This window comes from Microtus oregoni, unplaced genomic scaffold (assembly GCF_018167655.1).
Source record: "Microtus oregoni isolate MIOR12 unplaced genomic scaffold, Mior012 000064F_ref0000363, whole genome shotgun sequence".
NCBI lineage: Eukaryota > Metazoa > Chordata > Mammalia > Rodentia > Cricetidae > Microtus > Microtus oregoni.
In genome coordinates this window covers 5,782,759-5,801,245 of record NW_024543874.1, presented here as the reverse complement: position 1 = coordinate 5,801,245, position 18,487 = coordinate 5,782,759, and the positions used below count along the sequence as shown (strand labels likewise).

General features: G+C 44.9%; 1 protein-coding gene across 1 annotated transcript; it reads right to left on the bottom strand.

Annotated features, from left to right (window-relative positions):
- Positions 1-6,439: 6,439 nt before the first annotated feature.
- Cct8l2 (chaperonin containing TCP1 subunit 8 like 2) lies at positions 6,440-8,128 on the bottom strand. Its single transcript, XM_041640536.1, has one exon. The coding sequence runs from the start codon at positions 8,126-8,128 to the stop codon at positions 6,440-6,442; it is 1,689 nt and encodes a 562-aa protein (XP_041496470.1).
- Positions 8,129-18,487: the final 10,359 nt, after the last annotated feature.

Sequence of the window (18,487 nt, the reverse complement as noted above, 5' to 3'; positions counted from 1 at the left end):
GATTTATTTATTTGTGCCGGGCACATCTTTGATATCAGCATTTGGGAGGCAGAGGCAGGCAGATCTCCAGACTACCTCAGTGCTTCTCCAGGAGATCTTTTGAAAGCCGTCTGGAGCACAGGGCGGTGGTGGCGCACGCCTTTAATCCCAGCACTCGGGAGGTGGAGGCAGGCGGATCTCTGTGAGTTCGAGGCCAGCCTGGGCTACAAAAGCTAGTTCCAAGACAGGCTCCAAAGCTACAGTGAAATCCTGTCTCGAAAAACCAAAAAAGAAAAAACTGTCTGAAGCTAGTCAAGTAGCCTGCACTGGATTACATGTAGAATTACAAGCTTTTTTTTATTAGGTAGATTGTATATGTGTGTGTTTATGTGTGTATGTGTTGTGCAGACTGTCACAATCTCTGTAAGTTCATATGAGATTCTTCCCTGTTGTCTGAAAAATGCTGTTTCCTTAAATCTATTTTTTTTTTCATAAACATAGGGTCTAAGAGTCAAAGTCAGGATCTCATGCTGACCAGGGCAGCCCTCTACTGACTAAGCTATCTTCTCAGTCCTAAGACTTTTTTTTTTTTAAGTTCTTTGAGAGTTTCATACAACATATTTTTGTTTTTTGGTTGAGACAAGGTTTCTCTGTGTAACAGCTCTATCTGTCCTGGAACTCGCTTTGTAGACCAGAATAGCCTAGAATTCATAGAGATCCACCTGCCTCTGCCTCCTGAGTTCTGGGATTAAAGGCAGGTGCCACCAACCCTGACCACTATTCTTTTTTTTTAATCCTTCAAGATCAATTTATGCTGCCTCAATAATCTTGTCTGTGTGGTTTTTCCACTTCAGAGTGGTCAACTTATCAGGGCTTATACTCTTAGAGAAAACTGTCGCTCCCTATCCCACAAGCTAACAATCACCAGCACCTCTGCAGCTAGGGGTGGGGGTTTTGTGCCCATCTCACCTACAGATGCTGAGATTTGGTCTAGTCTGGGCTTCCACAGATCTTGTGCAAGCTGTTACAGCCACTGTGGTGAGTTCCTATGGGCAACTGTCCTAGCATGTCCAGAAAACACTGTTTCCTTGTGTTCAGGGTGAGTCTGCTCCCCTCTTCCCCATCTCTCCAGGCAATTTAGGCAGTCGCTACTCTGTGGAGGTCACAGACACTGGCCTACCCACCCTAATTGCCTCAGCCTGGTTTCTGCAGTGGCTGGAGTATCTCTAGCTCTCACGCTCATTCTACCTCCTTCTGCAAGGTAGTTCCTATTAGGGCTAAGCGCTTTGCAGTCTCTTATTTTCTGCAGCTTGGCCAGTTGTAGGTCACTGTGTTCATCACCATCTGCTTTTCGGAGGACGACTGAGAGCTTCATTGATCTATGAGTGTAATGGCGATTCATCAGAAATTGGTTTTAAACTATGTCAGGATAGCAGGGTAGCAATAGCTTCTACCATAGGACCTAGAACTTGTTCAGTCACAGATTCTTAGCCATGTAATGGTACCAAATGTGTTTCATCTTGTGGAACTGGACTTAAATCCATTCAGAAAGTGGTTGATTACTCCCATGATTTGCTTATTTAATCTCATCTAAATATCTGTCTATCTAGATATCTATCTTCTAGATAGATATTTTTGAGGCCTGGAACTTGCTTTATATATCAAGGTGGAATTCACAAATCCACAGAGAGGAGCTGGAGAGATGGCTCAACAGTTAAGAGCACTGCCTACTGTTCCAGAGGTCCTGAGTTCAATTCCCAGCAACCACGTGGTGGCTCACAACCATCTGTAGTAAGATTTGGTGTCCTGGCCTGCAGAACACTGTATATATAATGAATAAATAAATCTAAAAAAAAAAACCAAATTCACAAAGAGCATGTCCAGCGTTAGGCAAGTATTCTTTATTATTATTATTATTATTATTTTTTGGTTTTTCGAGACAGGGTTTCTCTGTGGTTTTGGAGCCTGTCCTGGAACTAGCTCTTGTAGACCAGGCTGGTCTCGAACTCACAGAGATCTGCCTGCCTCAGCCACCCGAGTGCTGGGATTAAAGGCGTGTGCCACCACCGCCCGGCCTTATTATTATTTTTTTAATAATTTATTTATTTGGGGTTTTTTTTTGGTACATTGGTATTTTACCTGCCTGTATGTCTGTGTGTGATGGAGGAAGGTCATTGGTTAATTAATAAAGAAACTGCTTGGCCTGATAGTTTAGGACATAGGTGGGTGGAGTAAACAGAACAGAATGCTGGGAGGAAGAGGAAGTGAGCTCAGAGCCAAGCCTCTGCTCTCCAGGGCATATGTGATAAAGCTCCAATCCAGGATGGATGTAGGCTAGAATCCTTCTCGGGGCATAAGCTAGCCAGGTGGCCGGGAGCCAGGCAGCAGGAACGCAGCCCGCAGCTCCTACAACATGTGTGAAAGTATCAGATCCCAGCCGGGTGTTGGTGGCGCATGCCTTTAATCCCAGCACTCGGGAGGCTGAGGCAGGCGGATCTCTGTGAGTTTGAGGCCATCCTGGTCTACAAGAGCTAGTGCCAGGACAGGCACCAAAAACTACAGAGAAACCCTGTCTCGAAAAAATCCCAAAAAAAAAAAAAAAAAAAAAAGTATTAGATCCCCTGGAACAGGAGTTATAGACAGTTAGTTATAAGCTGCCATATGGGTGCTGGGAATTGAACCTGGGATCTCTGGAAGAGCAGGCAGTGCTCTTAACCCCTGAGACATCTCTCCAGCCCCATAGACAAGTTTTCTTAACAACTGAGTTATATGCTTTTCTGAAGCCCTGTTCTTTTGAATTCTGTCTTTGTCAATCCCTTGACCTATACTCCAAGAGTGTTTAGCCTGTGAGGATAGGCAAAGGATTCTGGGAAAGAGCCCTTCTGTGGTAAGGAGGGACTCTTGGGAAGGCTCTTAGCTATCAGGGAAGGGACAGGTTAGCCTCTGCCTCTCCCATGTTAGATTGTGCTGTTTTCATCCCTCTCCACCCCATCCCCTACCTCCCCCACCCCCAGTTTAGAATGCACGACATTTTTCTTCATGCCTGCAAGGATTTTGTGGAGGGAGGTTTGGAGACAACAGTTCCACTACCAAACTGGGGTGCCATCCCCAGGTCAGCCTCCTGTCTCCCTCCTTTCCTCCTAATTTCATCCTTGTTCTGTTTTTCTGCATCTTCTCATCTACTTTTAGCTGAGGACACCAACTCACAGAGTGCAGCCATGAGAGTGACACAGGGAAGGACCTGGGAAAGAGGCAGGTCCAGGGGAATGTGGATAAGCCCCAGGCGTTGCCACTTCTGGGATGGAAGAGAAGTAAATGCCAGAAGAGGACAGTGGAGCCAACCAGAAGCCAAGGCCTGAGAACTGAGGTCTGGCAAGGGGACCTCCATTCTATACCTCCAGAAGCAGATGGGGATCTGCCAAACTGAGGTGAGGTTCTGGTCCACTTCTCCACTGCGAGTAGAAGACAAGCTGAGTCATATGTTGGGCATTGACGCAGACACTATTACTAAGGATCTTTGCTACTGTGGCTCTAGGATACAGACACAGGGATGCGACATTGCTGCCCAGGTCAATGCTTGCTTCTCAAGCTGTAAGCTGCCCATCAGTCCCACAGGTTGACAAAGGGGACAGATCAGTCCTCGATGGTAATGGATGCTCACACTGCTGGTTCGCAGATCAAACATGAATATAGAGAGCTCAAGGGGCAGGCAGTCAGATGGAGATGGCCATCAGCCCAGGCTAAAAGAATCTGAGATACACGGGGGCATTGCTACTGCATTTGCCCAGCATGCACAAGGATCTGGCGTCCTTCCCAAGAGCCTTAAGTGGACGTGGGGAGTGGAAGGAGGGCTAGATCTTGGAAACAAGCATTTCTTGCACGATGCTCTCTGTTCGGACCCTCTTCCTTGAACTCTGTCTGTAGCTGACTCGCCACCACCTTTGCTGTTCTGTGACATCACCTTCCCTTGGGGAAATTTGTGTGTTCTTTTGATTTTACCAACTCTGGATTTCAGAAGATTCATGGCCTTATGTGGTGCTATATGCCTGTAATCCCACTCGTTGGAGTCTTAGAATTATAACTAAATTGAGGAGCAATCTATCTTTATATTGTTATAAACTAATCATAGCTAGAACTCTCATTGTAGACCATGCTGGCCTCAAATTCAAAGAAATCCGTCTGCTTCTGCCTCCCAAGTGCTGGGATTAAAAGTGCACACCACCACTGACTGGCAAACCCTTTTTTTTTTTTTTAAAGTTTTCACTCATTTTTATGTGCACAGGTGTTATGCCTGCTTGTATGTCTGTGTGAGGGTGTCAGAGCCTCTGGAATTGGAATTACAGGCAGGCATGTGCTGCCATGTGGGTGCTGTGAATAGAATCTGGGTCCTCTGGAAGAATAGCTAGTGCTCTTAACCACTAAGCCATCTTTCTGGCCCTGGCTTTTGTTTTTTTTCAAACAATTATTGTGTGTATGTGTACTTGCTTGTGTGCCATAGCAAGTACATGGTGCTGGAGGGCAGTTTGTGGGAGTCGGTTCTCTCCCTCATCCGGTGGGTGCTAAGGCTGGAACTCATGTCATTAGGCAGAAAGCATCTTCACTTGCTGAACCATCTCACTGGTCCAAATAATGTCTTTTATTTGATTAAATCAAAGCAGCTCACATCTTTAGTCCCAGCCCTCTGGAAGCAGAGGCGGACAGTGATCTGAGAGTTCAAGGCCAGCCTGGTCTGCAAAGCTAGTTCTAAGACAGCCAGGGCTGTTACACAGAGAAGCCCTGTCTTGAAAACAAAACAAAACAAACAAACAAAAAAAAAACAATTGTATGAAAAAAATCTATTTTAAATTTAAGAAAAAATAAGAAAGAAATAAAATAAAAACAAAGAGAAGGACAAGGAAATTCCTAGCCTTGGCATTGTAGCTCAGGTCTATAATTCCTAGCACTAGAGAGACTGAGGTAGGGGGATCAGTTAAACTAGCCTGGGCTACATAGTAAGTTGAGCCACAAAATAAAAACTTGTATTGAAACAAAAAACAAAACAAAACAAAAAAACCATGAAGACAAATAGCAATAGTTTAATTTTTATTTATTTATTTTTATTATTTTGAGACAGGGTCTCATCTAGCCCTGAATGGCCAAGAACTTACTATGTAGACCAGGTTGGCTTTAAAACTCACAGAGATCTGCCTGCCTCTACCTCTCTACTGCTGGGATTAAACTGTTATGCTACCAAGCATTCCTGAAATATTTTAATTAAAGGAAACTCTTTGAGATAGGGTTTCATGTGGCACAAGCTGGCCTCAAACTACTAGTTCAGGTTCTCGATTTGAAATTGTTAGAACTGCTGTTCTGCAGAAACAGGTGTGATGGAGAGAAACAGGAAATAGAAAAGTCAAGACTTGGAATGGAGCTCTTACTAAAAAAACCTCTTTGTATCCCCATCTTTCCTTCTCTTCTTATACAGCCAATGCTGTCCTCAAACCTAGTGAGTATTAATGACCTTAATAAACTTGTGATCTTCCTGTTTCTAAGCCCACGTCTAGAATTCCAGGTGTGTGTGTTGTGCTGGGGCTTAGGCTTTTGTGCGTGTTAGGCAAGCATGCTGCCAATTGAGCTAAGTCCCCATTCTTAGTGTTTTGAGACTGGGTCTTATTTATATAGCCCAAACTGACCTCAAATTCACTGTGTGTCACCTTGAACTGCGCATCCTTCTGCATCCACCTCCCACAGACCTGCACCACCATACCCATCTTTATGTTGTTCTACACTCTAACTTCATTGCTGGAGAAATGGCTCAGTGGTTGAGAGCACCTGCTACTCTTCCAAAGGACCTGAGTTCCATTTTCAGCACTCACATAGACCCTCACAAGTGCCTGTAACTTCAGCTCCAGGGGATCTCACACACTCTTCTGACCTCTGTGGGTGCCTCTTGCACACACATGAAAGTACTCATATCACACATCAACACCCCCTCAACCACACACACATACAAATAAATCCTTTAAAAGGTTAGAAACAACCAGGCAGTAGTGGCACATGCCTTTAATCCCAGCAGAGGCAGAGGCAGAGACAGGCAGGTCTCTGTGAGTTCAAGGCCAGCCTGGTCTACAGAGACAGAGTGAGTCCCAGGACAGCCAGCAGTACACAGAGAAATCCTGTCTTGAGAAAAGAAAAGGTTAGAAACTGGCTCTGGTGAGCGTGTTGGCACACACTTTAGTAGTTAGAGTCCAACCTGGTCTACAAATTGAATTACAGGACAGAGAACAGTCGGGGCTTTTACGAAGAGAAACCCCATTGGAAAAAACAAAACAAAAAACAAAAACAAAACAAAAAAAAAAACCCCAGCAAAAACGAACTGGCTCTAGAAGCCACAGTTGTGAAGGAAAGAAATAAGGGAAAACTTCAGTATTTTGGAGGTTACTATCCAACCTTGACAGTTCTTACTTTATTTAGCGTGTTGCTATACGTATTTTGCAAAACATTTTTCTCTCAGGGGTGAGGACTGCTTTGTCTGCCAGGTGGGTCTTGTAATCTGCTGGTGAACAGGAGTCTTCTTGGCCACTATGATCTCATCTACCATCACCAGCAGCTGCACCAGCTCAGAGACTGCTTGCAGTCCTTGGGCTTTGGTCTTCAGTATATCCCATATCCCTTCCTGGGCCACATTTATTATCCCGTCTGATCCCACTCCAGTGAGGAAGTTCCCAGCTTGGTGAATTCCACTCATTTCTGCCATCACACATTGGGCAGCTAAGCCTGCATTCTCTGCCAAGGTTTTAGGTAGAGAGCTCAGGGCATGGGCAAATGCTAGAAAGGCCAGACCATTGGGGCCTGCCAGCCGGCTTCCTTTGTCCGACAACATTTTTGCCAGAGCCATTTCTGTGGCCCCAGCTCCTGGTAGCACTCTGGGATCTTGACACAGCTGCGAAAATGCATCAATGCCATAGTAGACAGCCTGCTCTGCACCCCGAAGTCCCTGGATGGTGGGCCCCCTAAGGACTAAAGTGAGAGAAGGTGTATTCTCATGTTCCCACTCAAACACCACCGCCACACTGCCTTGCAGCTCCTTCCTGTAAACCTTCTGGCACTTCCCGGGCTCCAGGGGAGGAAGCAGCCGAGTCAGCAGAGGAGTGCCCAACATCTCACTCAGGTAGACCATATCCTTTCGTGACTTGGCCTGAATCACCATGATGCCACAATTGTTAGCCTGGACCACCGTCTTCTCATTAACTTCCCCCCATACCACTGCCACATTAATGTCCATAACGGCCAGCTGGGCTATTTCCTTTTCCGCTTGTTCGGTTTCTTTCTGAAATCTTAGTAGTTCTTCAGGGTTGGAGAGACGGGCCGTGGCCAGGGAATATGGATTTGTAGGACCAAAGGGGCAAATGAACAGGGCCACCCTGGCATCAGCTAGCACCTCGGTCTTTTCTCCACAGGGTTTCCCACATATGGCTAACCCCGGGAGAATGTGGGAATCCATCAGGGTCCCCCCCTCCAGCATGCACACGCCAATACGCTCAGGCTTGAAGGTGCCATTTGGCTCTCTGGTAACCCAACACACATGAGCCACAAGCTTGGTTAAATACTCTGTGTTGGACAGGGTGTGGGTGTTTATCACAGAATAGAGGGCCCATGATGGGTCTTCCAAAGGCCCTAGAGAGCGAATGGCCAGGGAAGGCAGAGCTGTCAGGATTTCTGCTGTGGCCGTGGCCAAGCTCTCCCGGATCTGGTTTCGAGCTAAGCCGGCCCACAAAAGGTACTGGGCCTGCTCTAGTAAGGCTTCGGTCAGGAGAACTACAAAGGTTGTGCCATCCCCAGTGTTCTCTGCCTGTATTTGGGCTACTTCTCGGACAAACTGGGCAGCTGGGTGCTCCAGTTCCAGCGCTCGAAGGATGACGGCGGCATGACCTGTACAAACTGTTTCTCCCTTAGCAGTCACCAGGAACTTCTGCCGGCCATAGGGACCATAACAAGGCCGGACGATACTGGCTAGGGTCTGAGCTGCAGCTGTGGCCCTCAGTAGGCATGACCGTTCTTCTCCTAGAGACTCGTTTTTTTTCTCCAGGCTTGGCCCCAGCCTCTGAGGCAATTGGAGGATTGATGAGACTTGGCTTGGCTTGGCCTGCGACGGTGGGGAGACCGCCATGGGTTAGACGTTAAGCATTCCAGGCACTCTAGGAAAAGCAGTAGGTACACCCTTGGCCTCTAGCTTTGACGCTGCTCCGGAAGCCAAAGGCACATCACCTGTTGCAGGCAAATGCCAGCTTGAAAGAAACCTCCCCTTTGCATCCGAGGACGAGGTGCAGAGAGCTCTGTTCTAGACCGGGCTCCAAAGCTGAGTCTGCGCAAAAGCAGGCTCCTGGGCCCTCTGACCAGCGTGAGCTAAACTGTGCCTTTGATGAAATCACAAAGCAGCAAATGGAAGCAGAGACAGGGAATGAAGTCATAAAGGGACAGTTACCACGAGGAGACCCTGACAGCAGGGAACAAAAGCAAACAATCCAAATACCTGTGGTGTTGAAATTCCTAATGAGACCTCGCCAGCTGTCTTTGCTGATTTTGAGAGGGAACCGAGGCTGGGGGTGTTCTGCGTAGCACCAAAAACAAAAACAGAAGTAATAATAAAACATGACACACAGTTAGCCTTGTGGTTTATTTCTGTAACCCCAGCACTTGGAGGCTGAGGCAGCACAGTCACAAGTTCCATGCCCGCCTAGGCTATAAGATGAGAATGTCTCAAAAAGCAAACAATAAAAACAAAGACCAACAGCAGAAGACCCTAAACAAATACAAACCTAACCTGACAGAGCCTCGTTCTCGTACCCAGAAGGCAGGGACAAGAGAATTGGCACCAGTTTGAGGATAGCCCGGTAACTACATAGGAGGTCTAGGCTAGCCAAGGCTAGGTTGTGAGACCCTGTCTCAACAGACAAAACAAACACCTGGCAGAATGGAGTGTGCTGGTACACACCTATACACCTGCACTTGGGAGAGGAATGCTGGATGATTACTTTGAGCTGGAGGCTAACCTGGGCTACAGACCAAGATCCTGTCTTACAAAACAAAACAAATTACAGCACACACTGCTTTTACAGAGGACCCTGAATTAACCCCAGAGCTAACACTGGGCAGCTTACAACTACCTGTATCTCAGGTTCCAGGGAACCCAACACCTCTGGCCTCTGCCAGCACCTGTGTTCTTTCACATATACCCACACCCAAATACTCATAATATACTTTTTTAATTTAAAAGCTGGAGATGATGGCCCACACCTTTAATTCCAGCATTTGGGAGGCAAGACAAGCAGATCTCTGTATTTTTGAAGCCAGCCTGGTCTACATAGTGAGTTCCAGACCAGCTAAGGCTACATAGTGAGGCTCTGACTCAAAAAAGCAAAACAAAAACAAAATTTACAAAGCCAACTGTGGTACTGCATTCCTATAATCCCAGTTCTTGGGAGACAGAGGTAGGAACATCTCTAGGAATTCATAGTAAGTTCTACATAATAAGTTCCAGGCTAGCCAGACACCCTGTCTCAAAACAACACAACAACAAAAAGCTGCTAAACTCAAAGAATTGAAGTTTCCCTCTGCCTCCCCTGTCTTTTATTCCTTGATGGACCTGGTGGAGGATTGATGTTTATAATGTAGACTGACAACCACTTCTTGAGTGCCCACTGTGACCAGTGCCAGCTGAAACATAGAGGCAGGACTTGTGGGGAATGAAGCCATCCTTCGACAGGTGTCGGGGGAGTGCCCGGTGTGAAGACGGATGTGTGAGTTGAGTCTGGAGGAAACTCACAACAATGCCAGCCATTTCTCACATTCACTGGCACTTGTCCCCGAGGGAAACAGAACTTGGAAACCGCAGCAGCATGAATCGTGATAGAATGGTGGCTTATGAGCCCTGGTAGGACAGTGGATACAGTTTTAATATTGTCACCAAAGACCTGCTGCAAGGAAGAGGAAAACACCAGCATGGATGTAAATTCAGTGAGTCGGGCATCTTATGGAGAGAAAAGCAAACAAGCTTTTTTTTTTTTTTTTTGAGAACCATGATTGTTTTGTAAAACTAAAATCATTCTAAAAATTAAAAAGAGGCCAGGGGCCTGGAGAGGTGGTTCCCTTTACTTGTAGAGGACCTGACTTTGGTTCTCGAAACCCACAGCTGGCATCTGGTGGCTAACAGCTGCCTGTAGCTGCAGCTCCAAAGGATCCAATAATACTTATGGTCTTGGGACACCTGTAGATGGTACATGTACATAACTACACATACACACAAATGCACAGAGCATACAAAAATAAATAAAATAAAATGAAAAGAAACCAGGCTTGATGGCTCACACTTGTAATCTCAGCAATTCAGAAGGGTGAGGCAGGAGGATTGCAAGTTCAGGGCCAGCCTGGACTATATATTTTTTTTTTATTTATTTAACTATTCATATATTTAGAGACAGGGTCTCATTACTTATCATGGCTAGACTGGAACTGGTTAGCTGTGAATTCACAGAGATGTGCCTGCCTCTCAGGAGTGCTGAGTTATATTTCAATACCTGTCTTAAGAACAAAAGAAATGACACAAACAAAAAGAAAAAAAGGGCTCAGTACATAGGGAGCCCAGGTCATTGAGAATCCCCACTCGAATGTAGCTATCATTTTTTTCTCTTTGTGACAAGGTCTGCCGTAGGTCAGGTTGGCCTGATGCTAACTAGGTTCTTTATGTTGTTTTTTGTTTGTTTGTTGTTGTTTTTTGAGACAGGATCTTCTTACACAGTCCTGGCTGTCTGGGAAACTCACTGTGTAGACCAGGCTGGCCTCGATCTCCCAGAGATTGAACTCCATCTGCCTCCCTAGTGCTGGGATTCAAGGCATGTGCTGCTGTGCTTGGCTTGTGTTATTTCTTTTTTTATTGTCCTCTTGAGACAACCTGCAGTCTTCCAGGGAGGGTGAGACTCAAATGAAGAATTGCCAAGATCAGATTTTTCTATGGCAATGTCCGGGAGGTATTATCTTTGATGATTGCTTGGGGTAGGGAGTGCATAGCCCAGAGAGGCAATGCCATCGCTAGACAGGTATGAGAGAAAGCCGTGAGCGTGAGCGAGCCAGTCAGCAACCTTCCTCTATGGTGTATGCTTCAGTTCCTGCTTGAGTTCCTTCTCTGACTTCCCTCAGTGATGGATTGGGACCTGGAAATATAAGCCAAATTAACCCTTTCCTTCCCAAGGGCTTTGGTCAGTGTTGCATCACAGCAGCAGAAAGCAGACTAGAAGAGCTTCAACCTCTTGATTCTCCGATATCAACTGGCAAGTGCCGGGATTATAGGTAAGTATCACTAAACCCCACCACACTTAGCTTGTTTGTTTTTGGTTTTTCTGTACATTTGTTTATTTATTCATTTATTTATGCTTTGTTTTTTTCAAGGCAGGGTTTCTGTGTGTAGCCTTAGCTGTCCTGGAACCCACTCTGTAGACCAGTCTGGACTTGAACTCACGGAGATCCGCCTGCCTCTGCCTCCTGAGCCACTACTGCCTATCTTACATTTATATTTTTATTTTTTGTCTATGGGTGTGGAGATGAGTATAACTTGTAGGAGTCTGGCCGGGCGATGGTGGCGCATGCCTTTAATCCCAGCACTCGGGAGGCAGAGGCAGGCGGATCTCTGTGAGTTCAAGACCAGCCTGGTCTACAGAGCTAGTTCCAGGACAGGCTCCAAAGCCACAGAGAAACCCTGTCTTGAAAAACAAAAACAACAACAACAAAAAAAAACTTGTAGGAGTCTGTTTTCTCCTTTACCCATGTGGGTCCTGGGGATCAAACTCCTGTCATCAGGCCAACAGCAAGCCCTTTTACCCACTGAGCCATCTTTCAGGCTCTGATTGTTTTAAGATAAGGCCTCAAACTGTTGGCAAGGCTGGCCTGGAACTCTCAGCATTCATCCTTTTGAGTTGCTAGGCCCAGCTCCTTGTCATAGTTCCCTCCCACCTTCTTTCTTTTTTGAGACAGGGTTTCACTTTGTAGCCTAAGATGATCTTGAACTTCTGCTCATCTTCTTCCACCTCCCAAGTGCTGAGATCACAGGTGAAAGTTATCACGTCTGTCTTATGGCCTGCTGGTGTAGAACCCAGGGCTTCATGAATGCCAAGCAAGCGCTGTACCACCTGGGCTTTAACTCATTGTTTACTTCTTTATGAACATTGTTATTGTATAAATATTATATGCATGATAATGATAGTCATACAATTTTACAAAAATGGTTTATACAAACATTTTATGTTTTGTTTTTGTTTTGTTTTGTCCTGGAACTAACTCTGTAGACCAGGCTGGCCTCAAACTCTCAAGAGATCCACCTGCCTCTGCCTCCAGAGTGCTGGGATTAAAGGTGTGCACTACCACTGCCAGGCATATGTGCCTTTTTTGGTAATCCTTTTCCTTTCAACATTTTCTTGGCTTAGAAAGTGTTTCTAAGGAGACATTTCTAAGGAGATATCTGAAGACTGTGAACAACTTTTTTATTTCTGTGTAAACAGGGGAAAGCTTGAACATAGTCCCCATTATTACATATAATGCAGTTGAGTTTCCTGAAGTTGGGGAAATTCCAGGATTCAGCAGATCTCCAGTGAAATGGATGAGCCTCCCTCAGGGAAACCAACTTGTGGTCATATACCTTCCTTGTCAAATAGGTATGACAGCTTTTAAAAATTATTTATTTATTATTTATTTTTGGTTTTTCGAGACAGGGTTTCTCTGTAACTTTGGAGCCTGCCCAGGAACTAGCTCTTGTAGACCAGCCTGGATTTGAACTCACAAAGATCCACCTGCCTCTGCCTCCTGAGTGCTGGGATTAAAGGCATGCGCCACCACTGCCCGGCTGTATGACAGCTTTTTAAATAGGTCATCAGGCTGAAGGCAAGCATCCTTATTCACTGAACCATCTTATTGGCCCATGAACAACTATTTTGTTCTAAAATCTAAAGATCTAAAAATATCTTTATTATTTTTTAATTTATATATGTGTGTGTGTGTGTACAGGTGCTCATGTAGGCCAACAGTGACCAATCACCTTGAAGCTCTCTCCAGCCCTATTTCTCTCTCTTTAAAGCAAATAAACAAACCTACCTGGGGCTGGACAGATGATTCAGAAGTTAATGATACTTGCTGCTCTTGCAGAGGACTGGTTGAGTTCCCAGCAACCACATGACTGCTCACAACTGTCTCTAATTCCAGTTCCAGGGGATCCCATACCTAGACATATGTGTAGGCAAAACCTATAACATAAAATAAAACTTTTTTCTCCTTCTTTCTTCTCTCTTTGTCTAAATTTTGACAGAGTCTAATACAGCACAGGCCTCCAACTTGTTAGGTAGTTGAGGATAGCCTTGTACTTCTAATCTCTTGCCCCCAGCTCCACAGTGCGGGATTATAGGTGTGTACAAGTGTGCCCAGCTTCTGATCCTCAAATTCACCTAGATCCCCTGACTTCTGTCTCCTTTACTGTGGGGTTAAAGGTATGCACCACCCAGGCAGGCCTGGCTTGTCTTTACTTTTTTAATAAACACATGCTTTGTATTCCTAGTCTGTCTTCATACTTCCTGTGTAACCCAGGCTGGCCTTATGCTCACTGGGTAGCCCAGGCTGGCCTAGAAATCAAAACACCTCATGAGAGCTGAAATTGCAGGTATGTGGTATCATGTTTTGGGAGAGTCTGCTTGCTAGCAACAGGCTTCTGAAAGTTTGTGACACAGGTTCATAGCTCTCAGAACATGGCTCACTGAGACAATGATGACTTGTTCACACGTCACCAGGTTTGGTTGCAAGTCCCTTTACCCACTGGGCCATTCCACTGTCCTCAGACTCCGAGCTCACAGAGAACCACCTGCCTCTACCTCTCAAGTACTGGGATTAAAGGTGTGCGCCACCACCACCTAGCCAAACCCCAGCTTCTTAAACTGTGGATTATGACCCCCATAGGGGATCATGCAACCAAAATCAACTGAAAATAAGACAGGAGGCTGTTTAGTTGGTTCAGTGGTTAAGAACACTGACTGCTCTTCCAGAAGACCTGGGTTCATTTCCAGGCACCCACATGGCAGCTCACTCACAACCATTCCAAGGGATTTTATGCCCTCTTCTGATCTCCACACAGTACACACGCATATATGCAGGCAAAACACTCATACCTATCAAAATAATAAATTCAATCTTAAATAAATACCAAGATCAGTTCACTCTTCTCTTATTTAAAACAAACAAACAAAAAAAAAACAAACAAAAACATGGCCCAGAGTAGAGATGCACACTCTTAATTCCAGCACTCAGGAGGCAGAAGGATGTGGATCTCTGTGAGTTCGAGGCCATCCTGGTCTACATATTGAGTTCCAGGACAGTCAGGACTACATAGAGCCTGTCTCAAAAAATAAACAAAACATCAAAGGGTAATGGGTAGAGAGATGGCAAAGCAGTTAAGAGCACTGCCTGCTCTTCCAGAGAACCTAGGTTCAATTTCCAGCATTCACATGGCAGCTCACAACCATCTGTAACTCCAGCTCCAGAAGATCTGATGCCCTCTTTTGGCTTATGCAGGCAAAACTTAATTCTCATAAAAAATTTAAATTAAAAAGAATACTAAAAGATATCAAAGGGCAGTGAATCCAAGGTATTTCTTTCAAAAATATTTTATTTGTATATATGTATCTTGTATGTATGTACACACTCAAGTGTCCAGTATCCTCAGAGGTCCAAAGAAGGTGTGGGATCCTTTGATGAGCAGTTGTGGACCTCCTAATGTAGGTATTGGGAACTGAACTCTGGTCCTCTGGAAGGACAGCAAGTATTTTTAACTGTTGAGCCATCCCTCTAGGCCCTAGTAATTTCTGACCACTCCATATCTGCCAGTTTTTTTGAAGCCTGGCTTTTGAACACAGGACATGCATACTTGAGACTACAATGCCACACTATCAGAAACTGACTGAAATAACTCAGATTGGAGTCTGTAGTATGTATAAATGGCAGTTTTACAGAAGAACGTTTTCTGACCTTGTAAAAAATGGTTTACTTACAGGAAGAAAGATGTTTAACTTACTGTCTTCCTACCTTTATTCCTCAGCATGTAAGTATCATCGTGTATATCATTGGATAGAACTGTTAGAATTTTCTTTTTTTTTGGTTTTTCGAGACAGGGTTTCTCTGTGGTTTTGGAGCCTGTCCTGGAACTAGCTCTTGTAGACCAGGCTGGTCTCGAACTCACAGAGATCCGCCTGCCTCTGCCTCCCAAGTGCTGGGATTAAAGGCGTGTGCCACCACCGCCCGGCTGCACTGTTAGAATATTTAACTTTAAATATTGCAGTCTGAGATAGTAGTCTGGAGAGTGGCACAGGCCTGCCATCCCAGCCCTGGGAAGGTAGACTCAAGAGGGCCTGGAGTTCAACATAGTAAGGTTGAAGCTTGGGACAATGAAACACCTGCTTCAAAATCCAACCAGAGGAGGATAAGAGAGGCAGAGGCAGGTGGGTCTCTGTGAGTGCTAGTCCAGTCTGGTCTGTATAGCAAGTTTCGGGCTAGCCAGAAATACACATTTTCTTGGGCAAAAAAAAGTTTAGAGTGGACAAAGTCCAGGAAGCCTTGCTCTACACCCATCCAGAGGGGAATGGGACCAGCCTCACAGAGAGAACAGGTGAAGGATGGACATTTTCTTTTCTTTTCTTTTCTTTTTTTTTTTTTTTTTTTGGTTTTTCGAGACAGGGTTTCTCTGTGGTTTTGGAGCCTGTCCTGGAACTAGCTCTTATAGACCAGGCTGGTCTCGAACTCACAGAGATCCGCCTGCCTCTGCCTCTCGAGTGCTGGGATTAAAGGCGTGCGCCACCACCGCCCTGCTGACATTTTCTTAAGTAGAAGCAGAAGTAAAACAAATTGGCCAGGGAAAGGGGCCACAGCATGACAAGAAGAAGCCTGTTGGCTCCTGAAATGGTTTAGCAGACTGGAGCTAAAAGCCATAGAACAAGGGAAGAGGAGCTCAAAGCTGGCTTGAGTAGCTGGAAGGGCTGCCTGGGACTTAAATGCACCAGCCTTAGGAACCCAGTCACTAATCTAGGAGGTTGTGAGGTCTGCTTTTGTCTGCAGAAAATTTAGTTGTTGTTTTCTTAAGATTTAATTTTCTTACTTTAAATTATGTGTTAGCTGGGTAGTGATGGCTCATGCCTTTAATTCCAGCATTTGAGAGGCAGAGGCAGGCGGATCTCTGAGTTTAGTCAGCCTGGTCTACAGAGCAAGTTCCAGGACAGCCAAGGTTATACACAGAGAAATCCTACCTCAAACAACAACAACAACAACAAAACAAAACAAAAAAAAAGAAGAAACAACAAATCGTGTGAAGGCGTGAGTGTTTGCGAAAAGATCTGTGTAGTAAGGACAGGTGCCCTGGGAGGCCAGAGGAGTCAGTGTCCTGGAGCCGTAGTCACAGAAGCTCCTGAGAATCAAACTTAGGTCCTCTGTAGAACATCAAGCACCTTTCAACACCTAGCCATCTCTCCAGCCCCTATTTTATATCATTTGTAACCATATAACCATATATAATAACTCTATATGTATATATAGACTTTGTAACAAAACTATCTCCTGTGTGAAAGCACAGCACAGAAGAAAGTGATAAGAACAAGCTTTGTCTTTGACTCCTAAAGCAGAGTCTCAGAAAACAGGCTCCAGCAGACTTTTAAAAAACTTATTATTTATTTGGTGCAAGAAATCAAAGCCAGTATCTCCTCTAGTTGAAGTGAGCACTCTATCAACTACCCTACATGTCCAGTTTGGTTTTTATTTTGTTTTGTTTTAGTTAAATCTGTCTCTACATAGATCAGACTAACCACAGAACTGCCAAATCTCAATTTTATTTCTTTTATTATTTTTTTTTTCCCTTTTTGAGTTGTTGTTGTTTTTAAGACAGTGTCTCACTATGTAGCTATGGCTATTCTGTAACTCACTGTATAGACTAGGCTGACCTCGAACTCACAGAGATCCTCCTGCTTCTGCCTCATTCTTGGATTAAAAGGCGTGGACCACAACACCAGGTCTCAATTTTAATTTGAAAGGGGTGTTCTTGCTGGTCAGTGGTGGTGCACGCCTTTCATCTCAGCACAGAGAAAGAGGCAGGCGGATCTCTGTGAATTTGTAGGCCAGCCTGGTCTATAAGAGCTAGTTCCAGGATAAGCACTAGAGCTACACAGAGAAGCCCTGTCTCAAAAAGCAAACAAACAAACAAACGAAAAAGAAAGGACTGTTCTTTATTCTGAAAAATAGATTGGATATAAAATAATTTTTTTTTTCATATCAAAAGATGGATGTGGCCCAGGGTGGTGCAGGCCTGTGGGCTAAGAATTTAGGAGGTGGAGGTAGGAAGATCAAGAGTTTAAGGCTAGTTGGCTACATGGCAAGTTAAGGAAAGCCTGGGATATGTGAGACCCTATTTAAAAAAACACAATGAAGACACTACTGCCTAAAGTTTATGTATTATTAGTCTGTCAGCTTGATACATTTCTTTTTTTTTTCTTTTTTGGTTTTTCGAGACAGGGTTTCTCTGTGGCTTTGGAGCCTGTCCTGGAACTAGCTCTGTAGACCAGGCTGGTCTCGAACTCACAAAGATTCGCCTGTCTCTGCCTCCCGAGTGCTGGGATTAAAGGCGCGCACTACCACCGCCCGGCAGCTTGATACATTTCTAACTATATACATTGTATGCAAAGATATGTAAAGGGTCAGTGCAGGGTCTGAACTCAGGACTTTGATACCCTTAGCCCTCCTAACAATAAGGTTTTTGATCTGGTACAAACCGCGCTGCTTGTTGGTTACAATGGGGTGACTAGCATGGCTCCAAATGTCACGTCCTATGAATGTGACCCATCTTTCTTTTGGAAATAACATGCTTTGCTATTCACTAAGATGAAGACATACTAGATCGCTGAGGGTCTTCAGTCCAACAGGCGTGGTTTCCTATGAGAAAAGAAAACATAGATACGGGGAAAAGAGAAGCTGAAGACAGAGCGATGCCCAGGAAAGGCCATGTGATGATGGAGGCAGAGATTGGAGAAAGGGTGGAGGCTTTTCTTCATAACCTCCTAGAAGGAAGCATCTTTTTCAACATTTACTGTTGGCCTCTGGCCTCCAGGATGATGAGGAAGACGTATTAGTATTAGTAGTGTCTTAAACTGCTCAGATTGTGGTACTTTGTTGTGGTACCTGATACCTCTAACACAGCAGTCTTCTGAGTTTGAAAAGGAGACGGACCTAGGAACACATATGTGAGAGGGAGAGGGAAGAGGAAAAAATGAGACCTTTTCTAGAATACTCACAGTCTTCCTTTGTTCTCAAAGGACTACTGAAGGGCACTTGCTGGCAGTGTTTCCAGGTTACCCTCTGTTGATGATGTCTAACACCCCTCCACCAAATCCCATAGACACATTAAAAGTATGGTTTTATAGACCATGGATGTATTTTTGTTTTCTCAAGACAGGTTTTTTCT

Bases quoted from the DNA above. Each gene is read 5' to 3' on its own strand.
- Cct8l2 (XM_041640536.1), bottom strand. From the start codon at position 8,128: ATGGCGGTCTCCCCACCGTCGCAGGCCAAGCCAAGCCAAGTCTCATCA.